Source organism: Drosophila gunungcola, chromosome 3R (genome assembly GCF_025200985.1).
Source record: "Drosophila gunungcola strain Sukarami chromosome 3R, Dgunungcola_SK_2, whole genome shotgun sequence".
In the NCBI taxonomy this organism is placed as follows: domain Eukaryota; kingdom Metazoa; phylum Arthropoda; class Insecta; order Diptera; family Drosophilidae; genus Drosophila; species Drosophila gunungcola.
The window spans coordinates 2,677,309-2,699,972 of record NC_069139.1 but is presented as its reverse complement, the minus strand read 5'-3'; the positions used below and the strand labels follow the sequence as shown (position 1 = coordinate 2,699,972).

Here is a 22,664-nt window from a genome sequence, read left to right as displayed (position 1 = left end):
AAATGCGCAAAACTAAAAAAAAAAAGTGTAAGAAAAAAATGAGGAAAAGTGTCTTTTAGGCAAACATCTTAATAACGCTGGTAAATTGAGGGAAGAAAGCGTGAAAGGATTGGGGTGCGGGAAACAATGCTCACATGCCTTCCCCGAAAGATTGAGATTTTTAATTTCAAATTCATGTGGCATTTTACTTTTACAACTCAAAAAAGTGTGGCATTAAATTGTGATACCTCAAGCTGAGCACTTAACTCGATAATATTGAGTGGGAAGGAAGGTCGTCCAAATCACCTGCCGACCACGTATGCCAGCTTATTTCGAGATAAAGATACAAATTACAAGGGAACTTTGAGGGGGTCGCCTCGATTAATATGCAAGGAGTGCAGCAAATAAAATATATATAATTGCTGTCTGATTCGTTTTTACCAGGCTGTCTGTTGCATAAAAAGCGAATAAAATGATCGACTTGGGGCTTGACTAATTAAGGCGGAACTTGAGCGTTGCTTAGCTTCAGTGTCAACGACAGTGCGTTCCGAAAGTATTAAATTGTCATTTCTGATTGATTGTCAGGTGGTAGAATAGATAAATGAGGAATATCAATTGACATTATGAAACTGAACAAATATGAAAAACCAATATTAAATTGTAATACAATTTTCAAATGTTAAAACAAATTATTTATAAATATTATATAAAACATTTATGGTTTCCTTTTCTTGAGTGAAATTCTAATTTATTTAACAACAAATTACAAACATAATGATTACTTCCACTGATTTATAGCGATGAACCCCACTGCCAGACCCCTGCTGTCTATTATTCACAGCCATTTCCGCAGCCAACTATGCGTAAGAAGCCCAAAATAATTAAGTTAACAATTTGGCTAATTACGCCTGCACTAAATGCAGTTAAGCTAACGCACAATTAAACCACAAGAACGAGAGGACGAGAGCCAAGAATTTGAATATTTTTCAACGCCTCATATTACAGTGAGCACTGAATACGGAGAAAACTATTTGCCTGCTCAGAGAAAAAGCAAAACGAGGAATATGATAAGTGGAGGAGCTCGAGTTCTAGTTTTCCCGGGTCCGCTGCCATTTGTTTCGCCTGTCAGTGTGTCAAACCGAAAATGTGGCGACGATGTCTGTTTATTTAGCACGTTCTTTTGGCTTCCCGCCGTCTCCTTCAGATTTTCATCTCATCTAGTGCAAGTTCAGTCAGCTAGCCAAGTTCTATCTTTTTTCCTGGCAGCTTATTTTATCCCAACGAGTATTTATAAATGAAACTTGCCTTTGTTGTCATTTATTACTGTCACTTTAAATCCAATCAACGCTTATTCTATGCTTCGGCCATCGATGAGCTTTTTTCCCTCCCGCTTATGTTTATTTTCTTCGAATTTTGGCTTAGGTTTTTGTTCCACGTCAAGTGTCATTGAGATAATTTTAAATTTCATCATTTTTTTAAGCTTTTTTCGCGGATAAAAATAACTATTTTTTTTGCAAGTAATTCGATCTTGAAAAAAATACTAAACACTTTTTTTTTCTTTAAGGAATAAAATATTCTTATTAATTTTTTAAGACATTGAGTTAAGGCTAAATTTTGTCTTAATCTATTTTATTAAAAATGTTTTTGCTTAGTTATTACAAATATTAGCCAACAAAAGAGTTTGGCACATGCCAGAAGAAATAATTATGAAATAATAAACAAAATGATAATTGGTACGGCAAATATTGAGGAAGCGAACAACAAAAACTTTAAGCTCCTAATTGCCTGGCGCCAGACGATTGATTTTTTATACCAAAAGTAAAGCAAGTCCCAATGACGTTGACGAAACTTGAATATTGTTTTTCGCATCTGGCACATAGGTTCCCCTTAAAGCATTCTACACTCGCTTTTGGTGGCACACAATGTTTCATTACGAACATCACTCAAGGCAAGGGAAGGGCATTAACAATTCCTCCGTAGTCTACAATCATTTATTACCGGTCTCACAAAATTAACGAAAAAATACTTTACACCAACTAAGAACGGAAAAAAATTGTGGATATTTTGAACTGGAGGGCAACTCATTAACTGTATTCATTTAAAGAATCTTGGAAAAAAGGACAGTAAGCTTTGTAAGCACTTCTAAAATATAGATAAGCAATATTTTTATTATTCAGACATCCTCCATTTATTCAAAGTCCCCTGTCCAGTGCCGGCCAAAATGAATATTAGTACAACAACTCACGACGTAAACCTCGCCCTCAATCTTCTAAAATAAATGAATGCAATATACGAACAGCAACTTAGTGAAATTATAGGTTGGAAAATTTGCCCGCGACTCAAACTGAGGCTGAGTGCCTGATGAAAAATTTAAAAACAAGCAAAGAGCAAAACAATTTTCATAAATATGCTACTGAAGCAAAAGTTGGGCGAAAGCTGTGAGAAAAAAACTAGAGTAAAAACCTCAAAGCGCATTAACGCCTTTAATGGCCTTGAGACTGGCAGAGTTCTTACATTTTTAAGGGGGCGGTGGGTGGTTAGCTACACATAGAACATTTTATTTGAAATTTAATAGGTCTTATATTAAGTTAATGTATTTAAGGAACATTTTCGTTAAATGCATAAGATGTTAAATGTTTATAGTGGTGTAATGGAACATAACTCGTGGAAAATATTTTTCTAAAAATCTATTTTGGATTTTCTACAGCAATCTAATAAGCTGGTTCAATAATTAATAATAATATGTATAAGATTTGTTTTTTATTTTAAATAAATTCCCTATACAATTTTGATTATACAAATCTGTTGCTGGGGATATTTTCTTTTAGAGAGAGCTGTTGTAAGACAGAATTTCGAATAAGTAAGACACGAATTGTTTTGATTAAAGTTTCGATAATGCTCTTGAAGTTGTAGCTACTAATTAAGTGATGTTAAACTGGTTGCTGTAAACAAAATAATTGTAATTCGATCGTTTAAAGAATTTTTAAAATATTTTAAAAATTATTTCCTTAATAATTTTTGCCGGAGTGTAAAGAAAAATGGAAAACTCACCTTAGATTTGGGACAGCCGCTGCTGCTGCCGCCGCCGCTTGCAGAGGCGGAGGCACGTTGTACGGGAAGGGCAACTTTGCCGCAACCGCCGGATTCTCGAACAGCATTCTCGCACTGTTTTGGGGGTGGAGCTGGTGGTGCAGAATCTGGAGGTGGGTGTTGTTGCCGCTGGGGGGGTTGATGGTGCTGGCGGTGTTGGTGTTTATGTTGAAATCGGAGTTCCCAAAGCAGTAAATTTTGCTGGTTTTTGCTTATCCCGCAGACACACGCTGAGGAAATCACTTTAAGGCGTTCGCACGAAAAACTTTTGTTTTACTGGGTTTTATTTTAATTTTTCTTGCACTTTTCAGATGACTTTCTTTAACTATTTTGTTAAAGATGTCTTATTTAATAACCGCACTTTTTAATTCTGGTTTTGTTTTAGGTAATACTCATTTTTAAAACAACCAAGAAGGCAAGGTTTTAGATTTTCTGGAATAAAAAATTGAGTTTAATAAGATTTAGGTAAACTATTTATGTTATTTAAAAAACACATAAATTATTAAAATTGTTAGCAGTTTTAAGTATTTGAATGTCCTTGGTATCCCAGTTTGGTAATTCGTCACTCAAGTCAATTTCAATAAATTTTGGGATCTTATAAAAATAAATATTTTTCGACTGTTACATCAAAATGTATTAAGTTGGAGTACACTGCTGTTTCATCTTTAATTTAAGAAAAGATATTACCAAATTTCTTACTTTATACACTTGTAGGCATTGTTTTAAGCGCTTTTTCATTTTACATTATATTGTTTTTAGTTTTATATCATTCATTGGTCTTCTTTGGCATTTCTTTGTTTTTGTATTTGTGCTTTTACTTTCGTTTTTTGGCATTTGCCTTTTGCTTCTTGCTTTTCAATGCTGAATTCCGAGTTCTCTTTTGCCAATGCCGGCTTTTTCGACACATACACACACGACGGCACACACATACAAACAGCACTCACAAACGTGCGTACCGCTCTCAAAATGGTGATAAAATATTGTTGTTTTTGCCGTTGCGGTTTGATAAAATTTCACACACGACTTTTAATTAAAATCGCTCATAGTTTTTTAGTAGTTCTGTGCCGGTTTTTGTATTAATTTTTCATAAATTAAACCGATTTGCTTGAACAAAAACACACGCACACGCATACATCAACATAAATTCACGACACAACAAAAAATTTCTGCGACGTCATTGAATTCGCCGCAAAAGAATATGCGAAAACGTGAAAAGAAAAAAAACTTAAGAAGCGTCCCTGAAAAAAACAAAAATGTCTTCAAGTTGAGTCACTTACATACACACACACCAGTAAGTAGTGCCGCACACATGCACAAATAAACGACGCGTGAATAAAATTACATGAGAAGAACTCACAAAAACCCAGGAAATTCGACAATCCGTCCGCTCCGTACAACGAATTTTTTCGAATAACGGATGAGTTGGGAAAAGTTTAAGGCGAGCTCAGCGGTGTTCGCCGCATCTACAATAACAAAGCTGCGCTGAAGCACTCGCACTCTCTCCGGGTTGTTCGTTTCCGCTCTCTCGCTCTCTGTTTCTCTCCTGCAGGACTTGAAAAGTCTTAAAAAAAAGAAAAAAAAATTGGATGCAACATGCGGCTGAGTCAGTTAATGACGTACCACTCTTGCGCCCCTCTCTTGTATCCCCCTTTCGCTATGCTATGTTTTACGCCCCCTTCCCCATAATCATTTCCGATGTGCAGTTCCATGCAGTTTCCCCAGACAATAGGCCTATATAGTTGCATATATCCATGTAGCCAGTAGACAAGCGTCTTTATAGCTTGCTTTGTTCTCCCCGATTCACAGTGGTTCCTGGCTGGTGGAAAACCATCCACAATCCATTCTGGATAAGTTCTTTTCTCTATCAAAATATATACCTAGAATTTGCAAACCTTTTATATTATATTTATATAAAATACATCTTCTGTAAAAATATTTAAGGAATAAGAATAAATTTCTAGGAACTGCAAACTTCTCCGATGCACATTCATAACAATTGTTATTTACAAAGTATAACTTATTGTTTGTTAATTACTTTAAACTTAAAATTGGAGAAACTGCTTGCTCCTTATTTACCGAAAAAGTTGATTGACTTTGTGACATATTTGCGAGCATGTAAATTTAAAACACAAGTTTAGCCGAAGTTTAATAAATACTTCGCCCTAAGTACTTGAGGTTTGATGTTTTTTTTATAATTTATGGAACTTTCTGTGAAAGCAATTTCATGTGGAAAACCCCAATATATTTCAACGGGTTACAAAATCGGAGCAAAGACTGTACTTGACTTTCTGTGTTTATCTTATTTTGTTTGCTCAGCTCGTATTTCTTTTAAAGCTCGGCTCGCAGCTGACGCATTTTGTTGATTTTGATTGCTTAAAGCCGAGAAACAAAGAGTAATTGTTTAATTTAGTTGAAGGGAAGGATTGCCAGCTTTTTCGCTTTGATTTATGTGAAATTTACAAATCAAATTTATTTCGATTGCGAAGTGTCAAGTTATCTTATCTTTTGTTTAAGCTTTATTAATTTAATTGTCACATTTGAGTATTTGTTTCCTCGGGGTTTTAAACTCTGGATTTAGGTTAAGAAATTCTTAGTTTTAAGTTTTCTCATGTAGGGAACTTCATTTTATTCAGATTACTTTGCATTTCTAGGCTATATTTACACACAGTATCATAACTATTTTAAGGGAAACCCAACTCACGTCCCCTGATAATATCCAATTACGAACTTAACAATTTTCGGTTTCCTTCAAGTGTTTTGTCGCCTTCTTTTTCTTATCGAAAACAACTCGTTGGGAAACAAAACCGAAACACAAAATTGTAATTGATAAAACTGAGCTAGTCACCAACAACAACAACAATAACAATAAACAATAACCACAGCTTGTCTTTGATAATGATTTTTTCCGCTTTCAATATTGAAACTTGTTCTGCTCGTAATGCGGCTTTATTTTTGTAATATTGTATTCCCAAGTGCAAAAATGTAGATTGAACTTGATGCGAATGATGTTGAAAATTTTTGTTCAATTTAAATAGTATATTGTATAAGCAGAGCACTTATTTAATTACACATGTCTTATTTAGTCAATTTACTGGACTTCTTATCGAGCTGCAAGTTCATTGTTTTATTTTTTTTAATTACACATTTAATTTATATACTTATTTTATTATTTTGAGCTCGAGCTTTTCTTGATTAGAGGTTTCTTAGTCATCGCTAGTCAAATTCGCTTTTTGCATTAGGATTCATTAGCTAAACATATCATTAGTTAATAAACCATGAAAGTTGATATTAGATTTAATGATAAATTTTGTTTATAATCTTAATAGCCATGAAATACATATTTTATTCAGTCGCTCAAGTCATTGATTTAAATAAAGCGTGATGGGTTTTGCATGCATGTTGAGATTTCGAATCTTATTTTTAATTAATTTGCATGCACTCTGTTTTTGTTCATTTTGCTTAACAGTTTAAAAATTAATTAATTTCTGTCATGCTATGTCACAGAAAAAGATTTTCTTATATTTTCTAGTGAAATTACTTTTAATGCGCGGCAAACAAAATTCGTGCTTTGTTTGTTTGTCTATTTTCCATTAGCCAACTTCGGTTTCGGTTTCGATTTAAGGCCCAGTCGAGAATCAAGTCAAGTCAAGACCTGGCTTTATCTGAATGCACAAAACGGAAATCAACGACAAAACGACGACGACACCACGAATCGGTCCGCTTCGAATCGCTCGAATCAACTGGCTGTTGTAACGGTCGCAAGCAACTGAATCCGAAAGATACTGCTGAGCCGTACCGAAAGATACAGATACAAAACACAAGCGAAAAAGTTCTCTCGTTCGCCTCTCGCCTTTTATATCTCTCTCTTTCTCTGGGCTATTTGACGTTTGCGGCAAGCATAATAAAATAAAACAAGTGGTCGAGTTTTCCGACGCCAAGATACCCGGTATCGAGAAACATCGATGAAAAGATACAAAAATTAAAAATAAATAAATAATAGTCTAAAAATAAAAACAAGGCAAAAACAACAAATTATAAATGGGTTTTAGAAAATATTTTTTTTCATATAGTTAATTTTTTTTTTATGTATTAAACTTGTTAAATTTTTTTTTGTAGGTTTAATTCAAGACTTATAATTGACAAACTTTATCTTTATATTTTATCAATTATCTATTATAAATCAGCTTAAATACAAGACACTCTGAAAACTCTATAAATATAGGGTAATCTCCATCTGCTCTCTCGGTTAACATTTGCCGCTCTCCCTTTCTTTTTCTCTCAACAACCACCCACAACATAAACGGGCCCCTCGCCCCACCCTCTCACACCGATAAAAACAAAGCGAAATGTTTGCTCGCTCTCCCCAAGAGAAAGAGAGAGAGAGAGAGAGAGAATTACAAATAGGGAGAATTTGTTGTTTTGCGGCGAAGTCGCTCAAAAAACGCCGTTTGGGGAGACAGCAACAACTTTTGGGGCTACTATTATTGTCCCTTTCGCTCACACGCCTTCGCTCACTTCCGGTCTTGAATGCTGCGGCTTCTTGTTGTTTTTGGTTTAACTTCTGCTTCTTGTTATTTCTTCTTGTGGTGTGGATAAAAATGAGCATCTTCTGGTATTTCTTTGGTATTTTTATGGTATTTTAGAGATAATTAAGAGACAACAATTTTAAAAAACTAACAGTTTAAAAAAATTCTAAAACCAAAGGTATACATTCCAATCAAAAATAAACAACTTAAAATCAAAAACTTTAAATTCAAAATCTAAGTAAACATAAAAAAACAATATTCAACTAAAATGTTTTTATATTAAATTAAGTGGAGTTTTATATAATTGCAGTCCATTTTTATTGTGTTTTATATAAATTTGTTAAAAATAACATTTATTTCATGACTAATATTTAATTGATTTAATATACTCCTTTCTGTCAATTTAAAAATTTTTTAATTAATTTTATTAAGTAACGAATTTTACACAAATTAATTTATTTTGCAAAATCGCATGCCGTGTCTGGAGGCTTGGCGCTCCCAAAACTGAAAAAAATTAAAACAATAACTTCAACGGCTTATTAGGCGGCCTAACAACATCAAAGGCAGACTCATTCCTAAGCAACATTTTTATGTAATTTTCGTTTTATTTTATTTCTTTATAACTTACAACAAAACGCGCAACAAGCGCAACTGTTTCCTGCAGTCGAGCAGCTGACGGCGAAAAGAGTTTTTTTCTGTAATGATTTGTTCCTTTATTTTGTTTGGTAAATTTTTTGTTGGTTCCTTTTTTTTGTCGGGACACAAGAAACTTGTTTGCTGAGCTTCAGGCGATAAAGAAGGAGAAATATATAACAATAGCTACAAACAGCGACTGAGGCAGACAGGTCAAAGGAGCAGTTGTTCCCCATGCCACGCCACCCTCCTCCTCCCCCTCCGTCTGTATCTTAGCCGCCCCCTGCCACGCCTCGACAGCAGCAGCAGCAACAGCAATAAATTCAACCAGCAAGCGTCTTCGATTAGTTCGGAAATTGCGGGAGAAGTGAGTGAAACGAATAATAAGAAAAGGATCTGGGAAAAGACACTTATCGAGTTTCCCGACTAAGAGATACCAATCTTTTTTTCACATTTTACTAAAAAATAATACAAAAAATTGGTTCCTTGAAAATTACCAAAATTTAGATGAATAGAAAAACTAAATCTGTACTAAATATTATTAAAAACTTATTAAGCTGGTCAAATATTACTTTTGAAATATATACATATATATCGGCTCCACGACAAAAAGTAACAAAAGATTAATAGGATAGTTGAATTAGTAATTTTATCATTTATCATTTTGCACATAATTGGTTCCATGATAAATAAGAAAAAATAAATAAATAGGATATTGATCAACTATTGTCCTCCAAATATTTCCAAATATAATTTATCTACAACCTCTTAATGTTTGATGTTGGATTTAAATTTGTAATTTTTAAAGAACATATAATAATAACGTATAATACAAACTTTTTCAGTTGTTTTAATAAATTCTCCTTCTTCTAGCTTCATTGAAGTTTACTTCCAGACTTGTTCATAAGCGCCATAAGAAATGCAGGGTACTTTTAGCAAAAGCAGATCGAAGAGCAGCCATTGATGGCAATATTTAGTCTGCAACTGATGTTCGCCGGGTTTATTACTGTTCAAGGTAAGAATTTATAGCAAACTGCGCATTCAGCAAATTTGGGTCATAAAAGTAATTAGTGAAATCTGTTCCACTACAGATTGGTATTGTGGGTGGATTTTAATTACCGACCAGAAGTTCATGAAAGTGCCAAGAAGTTTCCCAGTCCTCCGCCAGCGGCTAATTGATTTAGTTCGCATTTTATTGATCAGCCGAAAGGAGTGAAATCGACTACGTGGGCCACGGTGGGGTTAAGGGACGGTTGGGTGTTAACCAGCAATGGCCAAGTTGGGGCAACACTGGTTATTGACCTATTAATGAAACAGCCATAAAATTAAATAGCCATTTATTAGTGTCTGTTAGGGTTTCCAAGATTAAATGTTTTATAGAAGATATATATGCTTCTCAGAGAAAAATTATAAATTATGTTATGTTATTAAATTTAAAAAAAAATGTTGATTCCAACTCATAAATTAATAAATGCCAAATATTTAAAAAACTGTCTTAAATTTTAAGAACCCAGTAGTTGCTTTTGGATCATAGTTATCCTTCTTCCATAATCAGAATTGCAAAATACAATTTTCCCATTAACCATAACATGTCATGGAATTGTTTATAACTAAAAACATATTTTCCACTCTCCATTATAGTGCTTAGTCATACAAGGATTCGTACGTAAGCAAATTTTAGTAAGAAAGTGTCCTTTCTTGATTCCTCACAGAGATTAATGTCCTTGGCAAGCCCTTAAGTCCAATTTGGGTCGTTAAAACTACTTGTAGATGAAAATTTTATGACTCTGCCATGGTCTTTGGTACTACTATATGGTCCTATATGTTCTTACACGAGTGTGTAGGTCTGCAAATCACAGTGCTGTTGCGAATTGTGCGCATAACAATTAGGCTGAGGCAGCTTAGGCTGCTTTTGCCACCAAGAGAGACTGAGGCCCAGACTGCATGTATCCAATGTCATAAAAATATCAGGAACACATGTTGCCTGCCGCTGATTTTCTGCAGATTTAAGTGGGGCGATGGGGGATTTTGGGTGGACGAATTGTGTGTTATTTGGAAGGAGGGAGTAGGTCGGGCGATATGCTGTCGTCTGCCAGGCCTGCCACGTCTGGTTAATGAGCACGTTTGCATTCGTGGGAAAGAGGCATAATGAAGGGATATACTACTGTATGTACCTCCTACACAGGAGTTTGGTTCCAACTGATTGTTCGTTAGAGGATACTCGCATGTTTCCCAAAAACTTTTCCAAATAATCCGATTATATTCGAATTTGTTCCTTAATTTTATTTACACAGCTTAAAGTCATGATTAAGAGTTATATACATATGTTGCTGATCTCCATCATCTGCCATGACCGAATTTAACGATTTGTAAAGATATTAAAACTAAATAAAACCGGTATTAAACAATTAATCGACCACAAATTCATATATTTAGATTGCTTAATTTTTGTTTATAATTTTTTAAACAAACGGGTTGTTTTATGATCTAAGCTTGAAGCCAATAAAACCAAAAATATGTCATAATTCGTTTAATAATATTATATCTTCTTGAACAAAAACTTTTTTAACAAGGCTTGATTTTTGTTATACAGTTTATAGAGAACAAAACTGTTAATTTTTATGATGTCAGCTTAAAGCCAATAAAACTCCTAATCCTTGTTAAACCCAATTCATTGAATAAAATTATATCATCTTAAAAATAAGTCTTAGTTATTAATTAATAATATTAAATTATAAAATAACAATGAATTTCATAAGAACAATACGTTTAGATAAATTCTTTAAACATCAAAAATATATCGTAAAGATTAAAAGCAGTTCCCGAGATTACCAAAACTTTCTTCATTAAACTCTAAATGCAATAAAATAAAATTGAAACTTTCGCCTGAAACGAAACCAGAAAAAAGTATGTTTTCCATGCAGCCCCAAAGTATGCAACACTTGCCTGAAGTTTTCATCCCACCTCTTTGGAATTCATCTGCCATATGAGGAGGAAGTGGAAAGTAGTTGGGGGACTTTGGCAAAGTGTGGGGAGTTGACCTTAACAAGCGTAATATCATCAATCAGTGCACAAATTTGCATTTCATTTTAGCCTATTTCTGCCGGGTAACATGCTGCCCCTTGCCCCGACTTTTGTCTATATCTCCGTTGTCGCCGTTGTCGGCGCATCAACGCGCTTCATCAGCGCGGACTGATATGTAAATCTCATAAATCATACACACCTGTCGTCGATGGCAGCGACAGTTCAGCTCGGTTTTGCTCAGGTCAGTCAGGACAACAAGGACGACAAGGACATTGTCAGCAAACCGACAGAGGATGGGTTGAGGTGTAGCTGTCCCCGTGTATGTCCAGATTTCGTGGTGGTCAAGCCTTTCAGGAGAGGCAATCGTCGAATTCCTGGCTTTTAAGGCTCATACGCAGTTGTTGTTTTAAACAAAGGAAGCTGAATAATATTTTAAATTTATTTTCATTTGTGTTTTAATTGTTGACAGTTTTATTTTAATCTTAGAGCTAGTAAGTAATCCAAATTATATTATTATTCAGTTAGTTTTTAATATATAACACTTTTATTTTAATCTAAAAGTTGTTTCTAATAATAAGACCCTGGAAATCCAACACCAGTAATTTAAAATACAACATTATTTTTGTCTAAGATTTTCTCACACTGTTTTTAAAATTATTATATACTTAATTGTGTGAATTATTAAAATATTTTTGAGGACAGTTGTTGATTTCCTGGCTTTCAAAGCCCATAAGCAGTTGGTTATTTTAATTAAGGGGAGAACATTTTTTATCTAATTTTTTTACATTTTTTAAGTAATTATAAATTAAATATTTTTGGGGTGTTCTTTAATTTTTGTATTTTATTATTATTTTATTTAATTTCTCTTTACAGCTTCGTATAAGTCCTGGCCTACAGCAGGCGCATACAAAAAATAGGAAAGAAAAGAGGACGTATCACATCCGTGTCATTGCTAAGGGTATGTCCTGGAAATTGATTAGCCACGTGCAGCCATATGTTTCCTTCTTTTGGCCATGTCAAGAGTTGTGGCTTGCTTTAAATAAAAAAATTTTCAAATTTACATCAAATATTTATAAAAGATTTCCATGTGTCACTCTGTTGTTTGGTTAAAGTAAATACAATTTTATTTGAAAATACATTTTTGTATTATTTAAATATAGTAAAATATATTGTGTGTAAGTGTTTACGATCCAATTAAAATGTTAAATGTTATTTTAGATCTTTAGTTCTATCTTAACATATGAATATTAAGGTATCATTTTGGAATAATATATCTCTTAATAAAACAATTTTAGAGGAGTTCCATAAATGTTAAATTAAAAAAAGTATTCTAATTAAGACCCTTAGCTTCAGGATCCCCAATTCTTAAGGTGGCCATCATGGAAGTGATTCTGTTAGCCGCATTCACTAATTGCTCGGCCACAACACCTGCTGCCGGCTGTTTTAAAGGTGGCATTGTATCCCCGCTCTGGAGAGATGTTCCACCGACAAAGGAGAAAAACCACAAATTTACATAAATATGCCACAAATCATAGAGCTCGCCGCTGGCCCCAGCAACTTGTGGTCCATGTGACAGTGTCTCTGGTTATTATGAATGCATAAAAAGCGTTCATGAGTTCATTTTTTCCAACCACACTTCCATTGCAATTAAAATACCAAAAAGGATAAAACAAAAAAGCGAACTGCTAAAAATATATACCTAGCCCATAAAAAATACCAAGGAAAATTTATGTGCAGCACATGCCACGCCTGAAACTAAAGGGTTTTCCCTTAAATTCTGCTTGATTTTTTTTTTTGCGAATTTTTGCGGTGTGAAACGCACGATGCATAATAATAAAAGTTGGAGTGGAGTGGAAGTTGTGGGAGCGGCACTTGAATGCTCTGGGCTTCGCCCCCACCATCGTTGTAAAAGGCTGCAATTGTTTGTCATTAGCAAATGTTGCCCTTTTTGGGAACTTTACGAGTACATTCCCACACCCAAAATGCTCTTGTTGTAGGCCTGTTGTCCTACAGCAGACAAAATTTGTGACTGCGACAGTTTGTCCACCCACCCAACGAAAATTCAACACCCTCCAAATCGAGGGACTCCTCTCATTTTAAACGCATCATTTGACCATTTTATGTAGGTGCAACATTGCAGCACAAAACACGACTAAACATAGCATCAGGCTGTTGCCTAAACAAATGGGGACTCAAATGAACAAGACCGCAAAATCACGAAGTTACCATTGGTATGAGTTAAATTTTAAGATTAGAGACTGAGCTGAAAGCTATTATTATTATAGTTAAAAAAGAACTAAGTATTCAAACAATAGAAAAAAAACAAAAAACAGTATTCCATATTTATATTTTATTTTACTTCTCAACGACAAAAAATGTGGTTTGTAATAACAAGATGAGAAAATAAATTGTCTGGTATTATGTATTTTACAGATCAAAAAAATATATAATAGCAACTTAAACATATATATTTTAACTATTTTGGGTAATTAGACTTAAAATAATTAAATTTACAAAAAAATGACATGTGAAATGCTGTTGGTGCAAATAATTTATAGGTTTTTGAAACTTATTTTCAATAATTATATTTTAAGTGTTCAATAAAATTACTGACATTACAGGATATTATAGTAAAAACAAAAGTCCACCCACAAAAAAATTACTTTAGCTAACTTTTGCGCCTAATGCAATTTCATTAAAAGTAAGTTTAACTTCTCACTTTGAACAATTTGTGAACTCAAAGCAAATTAAATCAGCAGTTCCGAAATAAAACCCAACCCCTTATTCCCAACCCCTTGATATATGCAGCTTTTTATTTGACTCTGTTAATGAGCATATCCAACAAACTGTATTTTTTTTCGCCAGTTGGCGCCAAATTAATTTTAGCTGTCTGAAGGGTAAATACTTAATGCAGCAGAGGCGACAAAATAAAAGGTAGATGGTTTTCAATCTATCTATCCAACAGGACTGTCTATAATGTGCGGCACGCGTTTAATTTGTGCATTTTTTTGCTCTCTACTCTGTGCTAAACGGTTGATATAATGAAAATGTAAATTACAGGAAAGTTATGGGACTCATTTCGCAGCTTCAATACGGGACACGAATGGAGATGAAACTAGACTTTATGAGCACATAAAGTTCGCCTGTTGCCACATGAGACTTCGGTCTCATCTCATTAGAGAAACTTTTTGCCGGCATCCAACGAAACGTAAATAGATTTCAATCCAAATTGCATAGGCCTAAAGTACAGCTGAGCTTTGTGGAATGCCATGAGTTTGAGAAAACAAAACAGGATACGTACAATGAATTAGACTATAAAATACCCTCAGCTGAGATTAAATAAAAAAACTTGAAGTGAAAACCTTCTAATTTGGAAAGCATTTTGTAGTCATTACAAAATAAACAGTCAATGCTTACATATTTTTTATTTTTTCTATGCACTAAATACACACATAAACATAAGCTCATATAAAATGTAGTTTTTCATCATATAAGTATTTGAATATTAATGTATTTTTTAAATATTTTTGTAAAAAATGCTTATCTTTTCCATGTCATTATTAATCGAGTTTTGCAAATCATTTAACTGAAACCATAACTTTTGTTGAACCCAACTACACACACCCTTGAATAAAAGAAATGAGACCGAAAAAATATAAGACGAGTATTTTTGGCAGCGATTATTTGTCGTTTGCTTATCAACGCACTTCCGCATCATTAAATAATTTTATCATTTGCATTATTTTCACTTTCCTAAGCACAGTTAATAACGATGGCAATAAGGATGATGATGAAGCTGGTTGGTGGTAGAAGGTTTAAAAGTTCCTTGGAAAAGTGATAAGGATTGGGGGTTGGTCACAGACTGATTTAACTAATTTGTAATTTATGCGACACTTTTGCGGTTAAGTTGTGGGAAAAGTTGATGAGAAATATTTTTTTTAATTAACCCTGGGAAAATGCTAAACGATTGGCAGTTTTTCCAATTCGGAAAGTTTTTTGTTTTTCCCGCGGGAAACTTAAGATATAAAATTTAAGCGGTGGCTCACATTTAAGTACAGTTCTGAAGACTTTTTAAAAGATTCCAATCTAAGGCATACTTATACATTTGACAAAAGAAGCAGCAGGCCTGAGTTCACTTCACTTGCATTACAAACACATTAAAGTTGCCGAGGGAACATGGAAAAAAAAGAAAATTATTTTACAGGCACGGCGGTATGGAAATGCAAATGCCAAAAGACATGAGAAGAGCATGCGACAAACGATAATGAGGACAAACAGCAGAAGCAGCAACAACTGCCACTTGCAGCTACAATGATAATGTTGCTGGCTGTTGATGACTACAACATCTAGCAACAGCAACAACTGTTAGCAACAACTAGTAAAAGCACATACACTGGCAGAAAATTATTTCACATAATCGTTGGGAAAAGAGTAATATGTCCTCCAGTAATACAGATAATATAAAAAAATTGCCGCCTACTTAGATAAAAAATATAAATTTTTTAATTTTTTAATATAATTATGAGTGTTTATGTAATATTTATTTAATTATGTAAAAACTATGAACTACGTATATATACAGTTAAATTAAATTAATTATTTTTGTGTACATTTCAAAATGATTATCAGTGTAGTAGCAACCACGACTAACAAAAAAACTACCAACGGAAATCAGCCAAAGAATGCGCGCCCCAGTGAAGCATTTTTCCTCCATCTTTTTTCGCTTTTCCCCCCTTTAAGTCCTTGGGAAAAAACGAAATCTAAACGCTGTCTGTGCCTGCCACTCCCCCTTCTCATTCTTTCCTAAAAAGGATATGCCTGCCGCTGCTCATTTTCGCTACTAAATAAGACAGGCGGCCGAGTCTACGAACAACATTTTGACATTTTTTTTTTGTGAGTTGCCTCACAAATTTTTGCATTTTCGTGCCATAACGCGAGGTCTCAAAAGAAAAAGAAAATGGAAAGAAATGCATAAAACGAACTGCAAGCAACCCTTTACTAAGAAATATTTTTTGACAATTTATGGAGGCAAGCGATTTAACAACCGTTTTTATCAGATAATTTTCTTATAAAAATGTATCGATCTGCCAACATTTATTTCATATTTTGCTGAATTTTAAGTTGAAAACTATATCTTTTTTTTTCGTTTATCAATTTTCCTAATCCAAAAACTTATTACTTTTCAAACAAGTAAGTTTCATCTATATTTACATTTAATCAAAGTATTCGTAAAATTCCTAGGTGTCCAACTGCGTATACTTTAATTTTTAATATTTGCCAGCTGCTCAGCAAACTTAAAAGCCTCTCGTCTATTAAAATAGAAAACAATCTGCGAAATGGCTTTTCTGTACAAACACTTTTTTGTGGGCCACTGCATGCTCGATTTAGCAGACGAAAAGCGAAAGAATTCGTAATTCGAAAATGTCAGCCACTCAAAATGTGTGCGCCATTTCGCATATATAATAAATCTAACTAAACCAAACAAATAAAGAAAAGAGCAAGAAAGAAGCTAAGCTAAGTTCATTTTAGGTTTAACGATTTGGAAATAACGACACAAAACAGGACGACAAATTATTTGGCCATCATCTGCAGAAGTTTCGCATGGCATTGGCAGATTGGCGAGGGTCTGAAAACTTATTAATTTCCAAAAAGTCAGCCACACGCAAAAAGTACACAACCAAAAATTCTGAAAAACTGTGACGTTATGCACATGAGTGAGCAAATAACAGCAGAAGCAACAGCCACATCAACAACACACAGCAGCAACACTAAAAACCTAAAAGCAGCATCAGCAACCAAAATGCATAGCATACTTCGCCGGGCATTATTTGAGTTTTTGGGAGGGCGATTGGGTGGTTATGAGATGGAATTATATGGGTCGGGGGAAGGAAGGTGGGAGCAAAGCCAACAAATTATGAGTAATTGTTGTGATGCCAGCGCATTTTCAGTGGGTAATATATATACGAACTATGAGTAAAGGTGAGGAACGGATGAGCAATCATTTTAATACAAGTATTATAGATACATAGTATACATATAGACAATAAGAATTAATATTACAGATAATGACGTCCAAATCATGCTTTACTTATATACAATTTTTCAACGACATGTTCACTTATAATCTGTTAATTTTAAAATACTTTGAAATATATAAATAAATATTACTAAACTCAATCTTTGAATAAAGCGGAGAAAAATAACGTGCATTCTTAAATGGTCTTTATTTTAAACTTTTTTATAAGACCTTCTGTTTTGCCTCTGAAAAATGTATCACCCCACAAATAAAAACAAAGGTATTTATAGATCCTTTTTGATTAAGCGACACGGCTCACGGCTTTTAATGTCTAGATATTTAAAAATATCTTAGTGACAGCGTTTCAGTTAATATTTTGATTTTAAAATATTTTTAAAACTATCGTTCCAGCAAACGCCTGTACTCGTTGAGAATTTGTTCTTCCTGCACCAACGGCAGATCCAAATAGTTGGAACTATTTTCAGAGAGGTTTTCATTGAATCTTTTGAAGGCATTGTACGATTCCATTTCCGATTTGGCCATACCAAGAGCCGATTCGATAAAGTTCAACTTGCTGACGGATAAGTTTAAGATAGGGGTAGAGCTATTGGTAGTAGCTCTATTTGAGCCCGATGGACCATGATCTTCCAGTAACTTTGTCATGGCTTCAACAACTGCCAATAACTCCGCTTCGTTGACAAAACTTTTCAATAGAAATTCCACGGATTTTCGGAAATTATTTTCGGTAGTTTCCAAGGCAGCTCGAGCGGAAGGGGCCTGAAAGCCTAGTTGTAGTAGTGTGGATAATAACGATTCATCGACGGGCGGTACGGCGGGCAGATTGGCCCTAAGTTCATCTGAATGGCGCTGCAGTAGGTCCACACTTCGATCTAGATTATTTTTCGTCCTCTTCAGAGCTTCTACCACCAAACATCTTTCGTATCCCATTTCCATGAGCCTGAAAACACTACGGGGATCCACCCACTCTCTTCCTGAATTTGCCTCCCTCATCTCTTGATTTACTTTCCTTAAGGGAGCTGAGTTTCTGCGTTCTTCACCGACTTTCTCCCTGCGTGCTTGGATAAATTGTAAAGCTCTATCCACGTCACCCGCACTGGATCTTAAGGCCAATCTGGCATCCGATTCCTCAAAACCCATTTCCACTAGAGTTAAAAGGGCGTTGTCATCGACTTTTAATTCATCCAAGGCTTGGGCTGCCTCCTCCAATCTTTCATATGACTCATCTCTTCGATTTTGGTGAAAGAAGAGCACACCTTGGAGCAGGTGTAGCCTCATAATCAGAGCTCTTTCGGGGCAACTTGTACCCCTAATGGCATATAAACGATTAAACTGCTCTCCATAACTCTTGCGAAAACTTCTTTCGCAAATATCCAAACGTCGCTGCGCATCTGGTAATTGGGTGATATTCTTCAGACAAAGATAGCACCACACTATGTCCAGATTTATTAAGGCATAATTATCCACCGCTTCCAAAAACTTAGAGTTACATTGGCTAAAAAGTTCATCGGCTTCGAGTAGCAAAAGTAAAGCCTCATCGTAGTTTTCTTTTCGCATGGCTGCCCTGGCTATTTCGTACATACCCAAAGCCATTAACAAAGATCGGTTTTCATCTGGTGGCAGGAAAATCGGACGTCCATCCTGGTCCTCCATCTTCATAAAGCGATGATCGGCATTTGCAACTATCTCCACATCCGCGCGAATCCTTTGAATGCGTTCATGCAACTCCTGTCGCTTGTTTTCTCCGCCCACCACCACCATTAATTGTTGATTGGTTTTCAGACCCTGCGAGGCCAAAGTTCTCAGTCCATTGATAATGCGTCCACCGAAAATGCACTTTACATGACTGGCATCACTCAAATTCAGTTTCTTAGCCACCTCCTTTTGCAGATCTGAGCCAAGGCCACTCAATGAGCACTTTATTTCCATCATTTGCGAAGTTCCGCATTTGCTGTCCACACAACGCACATTGAAAGTGGCCAAACCCGTGTCATTAAACTCCCTGCGAGCAGCCAATTTCCTCAGCGCACTATCTTGCAATTCGGCCAGAGCACATCTGCAATCGGATGTGCTAATGCCCAGTTCTCCACTCAAATCCCTCGCTAGATGGTCCATCTCCGATTCGATACTGCCCACGCCATCGAAATAGTACGGCTCCTCCCACAACTTGATATCACGCTCCCGCAAACGAGCTCGCAATTTTATAAATGTATTGTCTATTTGGGACATGATCTGATCAGTACTGAATAATTTTCAAATTATTGCGGAAACTTCTGATGTATGTTGCTTGACTTAAAGTCAAAGGCTTCCTTATATAAATCTCTTGACAAAAGTACGTGATGTGTTTTTAATTATTATTGATTTGTATTTTAAAATTCTTATAAAACATACATGTTTACATAAAAACGATGAATTTTTAGGTTTAAGCTTGTTGGTTTTAATAATCTTCCATCTTTAAGATTAAGCATTGTCAGGAACTAAATCAGATACAATTATCAGTGGAATGGTTAAAGAACCCTTTATAATGCTATCTATACGATTGCTTTTAAAGTAACACTTACTAAGCCAAAAACAATAAGTCTAAGAAGTTATCTTATCTTTCTCTTGGAACTCAGCTTCATTTAATTCTTATAAAAATTAATATTGCTGAGCCTGATCACAAAAATGAAAAACTATTACATACTTTGAATTCATAGTTTTAATACTCCTGTTACATAAAGAATTTACATAGACTCAATGCAGACGTTGATGTTAGGCAAAAAGGACTTAAAGGAGTTCGTGACTTTATTGGTGGCATTCACAAAGCAGGAGCTCGTATCTGCTGGCAATTTGGCGATCATTTTCAGGGTCCTATTGATTTTCCTGGTCAGTCTCATGGAAGCCTTGAACAAATTCCACAATCTTGGCCACATCCTTGGGAATTTCAGTGCCGCAGGCATCGATGGCATCCACATAGTTGGTGCACGAACTCAGAATGTTTACCACCTCCTTGATAATGCAATTGGTGCCACGAACTGTCTTCAAAGCTTTGCGAAGGATTTTTCTGCAAAGCCCTGCTCCTCAAAATCCATGTAATCGTAGTCATTATCCAATTCGTCCAGCAGCTGTTCGAGCTCCAATTCAAAATCGAATTCATTGTCACTGTTTTCTTCACGCAATTCAATTGAATTGGCCTAAAACCAAAAGTATTTAATTAATTATTAAGTTGTACTTCTTAACTTACTTGAGTAGTCAGCAGACAAGTGGCCGAAACCAGCACCAAAAGGCAAAGAGTAATAGCTTTCATTTTACTGTCCAATTAGCGAATGTTTGAGGCCCGCAATCGATTATCAGTTTATATACAGGCACTGAATTGCGCATTATCACAAAATAATCATTTTTTTAAGTGTCCACTCAATGTATCTTTGTCTATTAGTCCAAATCTTTCTGTTTATTTTAGGTTTACTAATACTTTCTTGCATAGAACAATGGAATCAAATTAACTATTATCTGAAATGCAGAATATTGTTAACTTTCCTAACACCAATTTGATTAGCCATACTTACCATTTATAGTTTATAAGATATGAATGTTCATTAAGATAGCTTTGAATTTAACTAGAATAAGTTAGGCAAGTATAAAAAATGTTGTGCTATTGAAAATAATAACTCTTTTTTTGTATTTTCTCAAAAGCAAAAATAACCCCTTAAAGATGGTCAAACTTTTTAACTAACTATTAATAAAATTAGCTTTACAATTTATAATAAAGATTTTTGCTTTGGGACTATCTAAAAAAAGGGCAAATTGAAAAAAATTTAATTAATTTTGCTTCTTCGATTTTTTCCCAAGACCCGAAATATGTAGAATTTCCGCTTGCAATTAGCACGCCAATGAAAGTCTACCGTGAAATCCACTTGGGCACCCTAAAGAGTCGGAGCTCAGGACGAATTAAAAGCCGTAAACCACAGACAAAGAGGAAAAGAACCACAATCGTGGCACAGCCAACAGATTCCGGACACAATAGATACGACAAAAGGGAAAAAATTTGTTGCCATTGTCAGCTTAACGCGCTCGGTTCACTTTGTCCTTTGGTTATAAATGGTAACGTGTGGTTAAGGGTTAATAACTCCCACTAAATGGGGTGGTGAGGAAATAAAAGACCAAGACATTTTATAGATACAAAAGAAAAAAAAAAGTTGGCACCCCGTCACAACAAGTGTGGCTGCTAATGAAAAGCGCCGTGAATGACTGCCGTAGTATGGTTTGGGATGTCGAATGGATGGGTCTTCGTGTTCTGTCATTAAGTTAGCTTGGGGTCTTTCCTCTTCGATGGGGTGAACTATGTACGTCTCTCGGGGTGATAAACTAGCTGACTGAGTTGTTAAGGGGTCTCATTTCGCCCTAATTTTTGTTCCGTGATTGCTCTTTTTGATTGGGAATAATATTGGAAAAGGAAGGCTCTTAAAGAATAAATCTTGACCCAGTCATGAAAATACATAACTAAACGAATATTTGGACATTTTACTATTTTTGGCCTAAGCGGGAAAATTTTTTTTATAAAACAGCTGTACACTATTAAATAGTTGAAATGTATAAATAAAAAAAAAAATTATTGAAATAGAACTTTGAACTTTGTTTCCTTTTTATCCCAGAAGTTGACTTACGTTTAAGGTTAAAGTTAAAGTTTGCATAAGTTAAAGTTTGCATAAGTTAAATTTAAGTTGTATTATAAAAATTATAAAAGTGTGATCATTAAGTTGTAAATTTTTGTACATTAACCCGTTTTCAAAAATTGTATATTTTCAAAGCCCCAGTCACACAGAAATGATCTCCTTCCTTGCCTTCAGCTCTCCATCTTTTTGCTTTCTCCATAACATCTGCACTTGGCATAAGTTAAATGTCGAGTAAATGTGGCTGACAACCATGATGATGCATCGCTGCCTGCATACGACACTTCTTAAGATCCTTGTGCTGTCCTTGCTTGTCATTTTTGCCTTCGTCCTGGGCATGCAGCGTGTATGAAATCAATGACATGTTGTCGGCAAAGTTTTCTCGGCACTAAGTGAGTTTTATCCCCCCTCGGGCATAAGACTAATATGAACTGATTTACCCCCCGAAATGAGTTTTCCACCCAAAAGTTGACAAGTGACAAGTCACATTGTTGTACATTAAATTAATGAAATCATTCCGCAACTTTTACAGGTCATGGCCCGTACTTCATTGCTCTTCTTCGATTGCGGGAAACTTGAAGTGTCTGTCCGGATCTGCGGCTCATAAATATTGAGCGCATTATGTCAGGAGCAGCAGAAAGGGGGTGGAAGGATACGGAAGGATATGGGCCTGCAGTCAATTGTTGGTCATCAATCTTTTAAACAAATGCGGTTTAATGCCAGTGACAG

General features: G+C 35.1%; 3 protein-coding genes across 8 annotated transcripts in view; all 3 read right to left on the bottom strand.

Annotated features, from left to right (window-relative positions):
• The window catches only part of LOC128258697 (uncharacterized), a 102,278-nt gene extending 95,432 nt beyond the window's left edge, over window positions 1-6,846 (bottom strand). For 4 of the 6 annotated variants that reach the window (XM_052990496.1, XM_052990521.1, XM_052990530.1 and 1 more), the window contains exons 1-2: window positions 6,608-6,846; window positions 3,031-3,501 (exon numbers count right to left, since the gene is read on the bottom strand). In XM_052990496.1, coding sequence (XP_052846456.1) covers window positions 3,031-3,137 — 107 coding nt within the window. In that variant the 5' untranslated portion in view covers window positions 3,138-3,501; window positions 6,608-6,846. Of the gene's footprint in view, window positions 1-3,030; window positions 3,502-4,346; window positions 4,584-6,607 lie in introns of those variants that run through there. The other 2 variants (XM_052990512.1, XM_052990505.1) reach the window with 2 other exon arrangements.
• Window positions 6,847-17,545: 10,699 nt separating this feature from the next.
• On the bottom strand, window positions 17,546-19,521 carry LOC128258947 (NEDD8 ultimate buster 1). The gene has a single exon (XM_052991000.1). The coding sequence runs from the start codon at window positions 19,513-19,515 to the stop codon at window positions 17,668-17,670; it is 1,848 nt and encodes a 615-aa protein (XP_052846960.1). The 5' UTR covers window positions 19,516-19,521; the 3' UTR covers window positions 17,546-17,667.
• Window positions 19,522-19,966: 445 nt separating this feature from the next.
• LOC128259150 (uncharacterized) lies at window positions 19,967-20,692 on the bottom strand. The gene is given in 4 exon segments (XM_052991351.1): window positions 19,967-20,184; window positions 20,186-20,336; window positions 20,339-20,459; window positions 20,510-20,692. Coding segments are annotated over 4 exon segments (510 nt in total). The 5' UTR covers window positions 20,573-20,692; the 3' UTR covers window positions 19,967-20,009.
• Between the last annotated feature and the right edge of the window lie 1,972 nt (window positions 20,693-22,664).

Excerpts from the sequence above, each read along its gene's own strand:
- LOC128258947 (XM_052991000.1), bottom strand. The coding sequence starts at position 19,515 with ATGTCCCAAATAGACAATACATTTATAAAATTGCGAGCTCGTTTGCGG.